The sequence below is a fragment of the Triticum aestivum genome, chromosome 5D, assembly GCF_018294505.1.
Source record: "Triticum aestivum cultivar Chinese Spring chromosome 5D, IWGSC CS RefSeq v2.1, whole genome shotgun sequence".
NCBI lineage: Eukaryota > Viridiplantae > Streptophyta > Magnoliopsida > Poales > Poaceae > Triticum > Triticum aestivum.
In genome coordinates this window covers 528,422,785-528,431,327 of record NC_057808.1, presented here as the reverse complement: position 1 = coordinate 528,431,327, position 8,543 = coordinate 528,422,785, and the positions used below count along the sequence as shown (strand labels likewise).

The 8,543-nt window shown below is 47.9% G+C and overlaps 1 protein-coding gene across 1 annotated transcript; it reads left to right on the top strand.

The window, feature by feature from the left end:
* Positions 1 to 585: 585 nt before the first annotated feature.
* LOC123125989 (zinc finger protein ZAT12-like) lies at positions 586 to 1,111 on the top strand. Its single transcript, XM_044546417.1, has one exon. The coding sequence runs from the start codon at positions 599 to 601 to the stop codon at positions 1,109 to 1,111; it is 513 nt and encodes a 170-aa protein (XP_044402352.1). The 5' UTR covers positions 586 to 598.
* Positions 1,112 to 8,543: the final 7,432 nt, after the last annotated feature.

Below are 8,543 nucleotides of genomic sequence, written 5' to 3'. Positions count from 1 at the left end.
TCTTGGATGCTGGACTGCTGGTTCGGACAAGTTTCGTCCATGCCATATGCAGGTTTGGATCAAGATAGCGTGCTGGAACGACGTCTCTCGCGAGTCCAAGTTCGTCCATGCCCACATGCAGCCCGTCCATTACATGTCCTCGGCATCCGAACGATCCTCAGGTCAACGACCAAGTCTGCGCTATGCATGCAAATATCTGAACCTAGCTGCTTTGGACTGATCAGATACCGAGTGTTTTTAGTTACAGCCAAGTACGCAAAACCATGAACTACTCACAGTTTCAAGATAAAAAGAGTGAGAAAGGTAGTAGTCGTGGGTTGGTTTTGGCCTGCTGGGCTGTGGTTGTTTAAATTTTGCATGGTCTGCACGTTAAAACGTGTAACGCTACAACGTTATAACGTGTGTAGCGTGCTAATTACGCAATTAGCGTCGTAGCGGCCGATTTTACCAAAACGTAGCGTCTCCCTTTCGAATATGCTATAACCGCGCTATAACGGCAAAATAGCGTGCTATTTTTTTCGTTGATTCTCTCACACGACAGCAAGCTAAGCTGTCGAAGCCTACCAAGGACGGGAAATCAAAATCCACAAAGGAATCCATGGGAGCTGGGATGAAGCGCGCGAGGGAGGAGGAACCAACCGTGCCGCTGGCGCTGTCCCTCAGCACGGACTCGGCGTCTTCCGCCGTGACGTCGGCGGACTCGGGCGCCGCTGGGCCGGCCAAGCGCAGGAGGGGCGTCGTGGTGGCGACGTCGGGGGAGGGGGAGTTCGTGTGCAAGACTTGCGGGCGGGCCTTCGCGTCGTTCCAGGCGCTGGGCGGGCACCGGACCAGCCACCTCCGGGGCCGCCACGGGCTGGAGCTCGGCGTCGGCGTCGCCAGAGCCATCAAGGAACGGAAAAAGCGTGACGAGAAGCAGCACGAGTGCCACATCTGCGGGCTGGGTTTCAAGATGGGACAGGCGCTCGGGGGCCACATGAGGCGGCACCGTGAGGAGATTGCACTGCGCAGCGCCGACGATCGCTGGGTCGCGCTGCTGCCGGATCAAAAGGTGGAGGGGCAGCAGGCTGCCGCCGACCGGCCGCCGCCCGTCTTGCTCGAGCTGTTCGTCTAGGCTGGAAAGAAGGAGATACGCTTTGTTTTGTTTCCTAATGCGTGAATGGACATGTAAATACGAATTCATAGCTATAGCTAGCTTGTTAGAGTTTCGGTTATTGGAAATTTTGCTCGGTCTGGATCGTCGTTCATTCATTGGTCACTCGAAACTAAGAAAATTATTTTGTATATTCGACCATCCGGCTCCTGCGAATGCAATGACTATATTGAATGAAACTTCCCGGCCGGCCGGGGTGGTTCCGTTTTAGCTCGTCGGCAGCGGCCACGGCATTGACTGACTACGTACATATACGTACGGCCGCGTCGTGTTGGTGCGGACGCCCTGGTGCTACGTACGTACATATACACTGGAGTAGTGGTTGGGTCAGTGCCGGCCAGTTTCGCACGCGTGGAGCTGGCCAACAAGGCAAGCACTAATTAAGGTGGCCGGCCTATTCATTCAAATGGTATATTGTGGCGGTACGGTAAGCATTTGACCAACTAATGGCAACTTACAGGTTCCATTGCAGAGATTGGCAAGTGGAACACTGTGCTCGATCCCTCCCTTTTCATTCCTACGTACGTACATACACGATGACAACGTAGCGGTACGTACGTACGTACGTAGTCGTGCTCTGCAAGACTGCTGGGGAAGCTGCATGCACAACTAGCCCGGCCGGCCGGCCGCCACAATACTCTCGACGCTCGATTGACACGAGCGGTAGTTGCGTCAAAGAACGTTTTGCAAAAGAGAAAATGAAAGCAGCACTAGCTAGGAGTACGTTGCATCATGCATGAATGCAAGATGACGTCAGCACGGATCTGTGTACATCATTCTCGCGCTCGCGCCGCCACTGATTTGTGTCCCAGGTGTGCACAGGTTCGGACAAGTTTCGCTGTGCATGGTCCAATTATTACAGGAATGATGTCTGTATCCAAACTAGTACTGTAGGCCTGAGTCTGGACAGTTGACGCGGTTAAGAAGCTTGTCATTGGCCGCGTAAACGCTAATGTCGACATGTCGACGTCCTGGGCATGCATCCAAACTGGTCATAGACGCAGAGTCCTGACCCATGCATATATATATCCAGGTTTAACAGTTTTGGATCGATTACACGACAAGTATCTTTACCGGGGAAGTGTGAAATTACACTTTGTAGTCACACGGTAAGGTAATACTGCTTCTACAATTATTTATTGGGAGAGACGGTGGAGTACTGGTATACAAGCTATACATGCGCAGAGTACGGTGTCATCATCGATCAATTGACGATGAATCCATAACATCCCATGCCGACAGTTGCTCCGAGAACACCTGGACATATGTCAGCAGCCCACTGTCACCCTCTACTCCTACTGCAGATGGAGGAACAGCACCAACAGAAACCGTGACCAAAGGGGTCTTTAGTCGCGGTTCGAGAGGATACCCGCGACCAACTATCTGGGCCCAGCGCGCTCGGTCGACAGCTGGCGGACGGGAGGGGCTTTAGTCCCGGTTGGCCTGGCCAACCGGGACTAAAGGTCCTTAGGCTGGCCCGAAGGCCTTTAGTTGCGGTTGGCCAGGCCAACCAGGACTAAAGGCCCATCCCTATATATAGGACTCAGCTCACTTCACTTAGCCACAATTCAGAAGGGGGGTGGTGGGTTTGCTTTTGGTTCCTCCTATGCACACAAGGTGTTCGATGAAATGCCCGAGAGCATGAAACAAACATGATATGAAGTGTCCGAGCCACACTTGAGCTTTCTCATTTATTTTCCTCCGCGATCGCGGTTAGCAACTTGAACCTTTCATGTGTCATTGATAAAATACGCATGTGTGTAGTTCATTGTTTAATTTGTATTATTTCTAGCTAGTTAGTTTAACAAATGCATGATGGTTAATTATATACTTTATATAATAATAATGCAGATGAATCGGCAATGGATGTACGGTCCCCGACTCTCCGGCGAGTTCACTACGGGTTTGAAAGATTTCCTCGTAGTGGCAAATGCGAACAAGCAGCGAGGTTTTATTATCTGTCCATGTGCTGTCTGTAAGAATCAGAAGGGTTACTCCTCCTCAAGAGACGTTCACATGCACCTGCTTCGGCACGGTTTCATGCGAAGCTATAATTGTTGGACCAAGCATGGAGAAAGAGGGGTTAGAATGGAAGAAGATGAAGAAGGGGATGATATCGATGACAACTATCATGATCATTTCGGTGATACTTTCATGGAGGATGATGCTGAAGGTGGGGAAGGGTTAGGTGAAGGTGAAGAAGAGGCACATGATGAGCCTGCTGATGATCTTGGTCGGACCATTGCTGATGCACGGAGACGCTGCGAAACTGACAAGGAGAGGGAGAATTTGGATCGCATGTTAGAGGATCACAAAAAGTCGTTGTACCCAGGATGCGATAATAGTCTGAAAAAGCTGGGCTGCACACTGGATTTGCTAAAATGGAAGGCACAGGAAGGTGTAGCTGACTCATCATTTGAAAATTTGCTGAAAATGTTGAAGAATATGTTTCCGAAGAATAACGAGTTGCCCGCCAGTACGTACGAAGCAAAGAAGGTTGTCTGCCCTCTAGGTTTAGAGGTTGTGAAGATACATGCATGCATTAACGACTGCATCCTCTACCGCGGTGAATACGAGAATTTGAATGAATGCCCTGTATGCACTGCATTGCGTTATAAGATCAGAGGCGATGACCCTGGTGACGATGTTGAGGGCGAGAAACCCAGGAAGAGGGTTCCCGCCAAGGTGATGTGGTATGCTCCTATAATACCACGGTTGAAACGTCTGTTCAGGAACAAAAAGCATGCCAAGTCGTTGCGATGGCACAAAGAGGACCGTAAGTCCGACGGGGAGTTGAGACACACCGCTGATGGAACGCAATGGAGAAAGATCGACAGAGTGTTCAAAGATTTTGCAGCTGACGCACGGAACATAAGATTTGGTCTAAGTACTGATGGCATGAATCCTTTTGGCGAGCAGAGCTCCAGCCATAGCACCTGGCCCGTGACTCTATGCATCTACAACCTTCCTCCTTGGTTGTGCATGAAGCGGAAGTTCATTATGATGCCAGTGCTCATCCAAGGTCCAAAGCAACCCGGGAACGACATCGATGTGTACCTAAGGCCATTAGTTGATGAACTTTTACAGTTGTGGGGCAGACCTGGTGTACGTGTCTGGGATGAGCACAAAGAAGAGGAATTTGATCTACGAGCGTTGCTTTTTGTAACCATCAACGATTGGCCTGCTCTCAGTAACCTTTCGGGACAGACAAATAAGGGATACAATGCATGCACGCACTGCTTACATGAGACTGAAAGTGTACGTTTGGGTAATTGTAAGAAGAACGTGTACCTGGGTCATCGTCGATTTCTTCCCCGAAATCATAACGTAAGAAAGAAAGGCAAGCATTTCAACGGCAAGGCAGATCACCGGCCGAAGCCTGCGGAACGTACTGGTGCTGAGATATTTGATATGGTCAAGGATTTGAAAGTCATCTTTGGAAAGGGTCCTGGCGGACAATCAGTTCCGCGGGGAGTTGACGGGAACGCACCCATGTGGAAGAAGAAATCTATATTTTGGGAGCTAGAATATTGGAAAGTCCTAGATGTCCGCTCTGCAATCGACGTGATGCATGTTACGAAGAATATTTGCGTGAACCTGCTAAGCTTCTTGGGCGTGTATGGGAAGACAAATGATACAAAGGAAGCACGGCAGGACCAGCAACTTTTGAAAGACCCAGATGACCGGCATCCGGAATGGTTTCAAGGTCGTGCCAGCTACGCTCTTACCAAAGAAGAGAAGGTCATTTTTTTTAATGCCTGAGCAGTATGAAGGTCCCGTCTGGCTTCTCGTCGAATATAAAGGGAATAATAAACATGGCGGACAAAAAGTTCCTAAACCTGAAGTCTCACGACTGCCACGTGATTATGACGCAATTGCTTCCGATTGCTTTGAGGGGGCTCCTACCGGAAAATGTTCGAGTAGCCATTGTGAAGCTATGTGCATTCCTCAATGCAATCTCTCAGAAGGTAATCAATCCAGAAGATCTACCACGGTTACAGAACGATGTGGTCCAATGCCTTGTCAGTTTCGAGTTGGTGTTCCCACCATCCTTCTTCGATATTATGACGCACCTCCTGCTCCACCTAGTCGAAGAGATTTCCATTCTCGGTCCTGTATTTCTACACAATATGTTCCCCTTTGAGAGGTTCATGGGAGTATTAAAGAAATATGTTCGTAACCGTGCTAGGCCAGAAGGAAGCATCATCAAGGGCTATGGAAATGAGGAGGTAATTGAGTTCTGTATTGACTATGTTCCTGGCCTTAAGCCGATTGGTATTCCTCAATCGCGGCACGAGGGGAGACTAAGTGGAAAAGGCACGATCGGAAGGAAATCAACGATATGTATGGACGGTCATTCTATGACTGAAGCACACCACACAGTTCTGCAAAATTCCAGCTTGGTGGCTCCGTACTTCGAGCAACACAAGTATATTTTACGCTCGGACAACCCGGGGAAGCCTGAATCCTGGATTAGAAAGGCCCACATGGAGACTTTCGGCAGTTGGTTGCGAAAACATTTAATGAATGACAATGATGTTGGAGATCAGCTGTACATGTTGGCTAAGACACCATCTTCGACTATAACGACTTTCCAAGGGTACGAGATAAATGGGAATACATTTTACACCATCGCCCAAGATAAAAAGAGCACCAACCAAAACAGTGGTGTCCGCTTTGATGCAGCAACCGAGAATGGGCAAAAGGTCACATATTATGGTTACATAGAGGAGATATGGGAACTTGACTATGGACCCTCCTTTAAGGTCCCTTTGTTCCGGTGCAAATGATTCAAGCTAACAGGAGGTGGGGTAAAGGTGGACGAGCAATACGGAATGACAATGGTGGATTTCAACAATCTTGGTTACCTTGACGAACCATTCGTCCTTGCCAAAGATGTCGCTCAGGTTTTTTATTTGAAGGACATGAGTAGCAAACCGAGGAAACGGAAAGATAAGAAAACGATCAGTACATCATGCGATGATCCAAAGCGCCACATTGTTCTTTCAGGGAAAAGAAACATCGTGGGAGTGGAGGACAAGACAGACATGTCAGAAGATTATAATATGTTTGGTGAAATTCCGCCCTTCAAAGTGAACACTGACCCAAGCATTAAGTTAAATGATGAGGATGCTCCATGGATACGACACAATCGTAAGCAAGCAGGGACACAAGGGAAGAATTGATGTGTAATAATTTATTTTACCAAACTTTGTTGAATGGATCATGTGAATTAAAACGTAGGATGGCGAATCCGGATGATTTGTATTTGGTCGATAAACTGAATGATGTATCAAACCTTCAAGGGATCGAGGATGTAGAACAAAACAATCGGTCTGAATTTTTAAAATGAATTAGTTTTATTTTTCTGAATTTTTTGATATATTATTTGTATTTTTAAGATTTTAAAATGAATTAGTTTTATTTTATTGAATTTTTTGATATATTATTTCTATTTTTAAGATTTTAAAATGAATTAGTTTTATTTTATTGAATTTTTTGATATATTATTTCTATTTTTAAGATTTTAAAATGAATTAGTTTTATTTTTCTGAATTTTTTGATATATTATTTGTATTTTTAAGATTTTCAAATGAAAAGTATATGAAAAAGGACCTTTAGTCGCGGTTCGTGACACGAACCGCGACTAAAGGCTCTTTCCGCGCGGGAACGAAAGCGGCGCGAAAGAACCTTTAGTCCCGGTTGGGGACACCAACCGCGACTAAAGGGATGGTACCTTTAGTCGCGGTTGGTGTCCCCAACCGGGACTAATGCTCTGTCTATATATACAGCACTTAGTAAATTTCCCCCCACCTCCCATTCCCCTCTCGACGCCGACGCCCTGCCCCGACGCCGATCGACGCCGACGCCGCCAGGCTACTGCCCCGACGCCGATCGACGCCGACGCCCTGCCCCGACGCCGACGCCCTGCCCCCAGTGAGCTCCGCCGCCCCAAGTGAGCTCTGCCCCCACTTCCCCTGCCCTACGCCGCCGCCCTTGCCCTGCACTGCCGCCGCCGCCCCTGCCCTGCCCTGCGCGCCGCCGCCGCCGCCCCCCAGTGAGCTCCGCTCCCCTTCCCCCTGCACCGCCTGCCATCCTCCGCCGCCTGCCGTCCTCCTCGTCGCCGCGTACTGGATGCGCGCCTTGCCGTCCTCCGCCGCCCTCCGCCGCCTGCCTGCCGTCCTCCGCCGCCTGCCTGCCGTCCTCCGCCTCCCGCCGCCGCGTGCCGTCCTCCGCCGCCCGCCGCCGCCTGCCGTCGTCCTCAAACAAAAACTTGAGCAGAGAGGAAAAAGGAAAGGAAAAGGAAAAGGAAAAAGAAAAGGAAAGAGAGAGCAGAGAGGAAAAAGAAAAGGAAAAAAGAAAAGGAAAAAAGAAAAGGAAAAAGAAAAGGAAATTTATTCGGGAATAATTGTATAAATCATTAAATTTGAGCGGCGGCGGAGGAAAAAGAAAAGGAAAAAGAAAAGGAAAAACAAAATACTTGGCAGTGCTCAAACAAAAACTTCTATGCAAATTAGTGCTCAATAAAAAACTGAAAAGGAAAAAGAAAAGGAAAGAGAGAGCAGAGAGGAAAAAGAAAAGGAAAAAGAAAAGGAAATTTATTTGGGAATAATTGTATAAATTTGACCAAAAAAACATCAATTTTATTTTTTAATAGCTCTTAATCATTCAACCGTCGCTGCTCCTCCTCTATGTCCCCTTAATCTTATTTTTTAATTCCTTTATACTTAATTAATCTTTACTACATGCAGGAGTGACATATGGCGGACGATAGAGCCGAGCCGCTTAGGGATTCGGAGGCTGAACGTTATTTAATGGGCATCATCAACAACGAGATTCCTTATGTGCCGGGCTCAGAATATGAGCAAGAAGAGGATGTAGTCTCTTCTTTTCTGAACCTTGACGGTGGAACAGGCATTGTCGATGATCAAGAAGGTGAAGGAACAGACATTGTCGATGGAGGACAACCGTCAACAAATGACGATCTCGAATTGCAAGTAGCAACCACCTCCGGCGAGGTATATATATACATTGAGCCTCTCGCGATACAAACTTACTGAAATGTGAATACATATGTATTAACGCGCGCGACTCTCTTTCTTTTTTTTGCCCTCGGCCGGATCGAGTACGACAAAGCGTGGCAAATCCAAGGCGATGAAAACAGGAGAAACATATGCCATTGATTTTGTCAGTGAAACCGGCAAGCCCCTACAGCACACCTCAAAGTTTATCAACCAATGCGGAGTCGTTGTTAGAGACAACGTCCCGATCACCGTCCAGGAATGGAAGGAGCCAAAGAAGGCACGTCTTGGTTTCAGTTTTGTCGACAAGAGAACGAAAAAGGATTGCTGGAGAAAGCTTATGGAACATTTCATTCTACCTCCGGAATACA

Excerpts from the sequence above, each read along its gene's own strand:
- LOC123125989 (XM_044546417.1), top strand. The coding sequence starts at position 599 with ATGGGAGCTGGGATGAAGCGCGCGAGGGAGGAGGAACCAACCGTGCCG.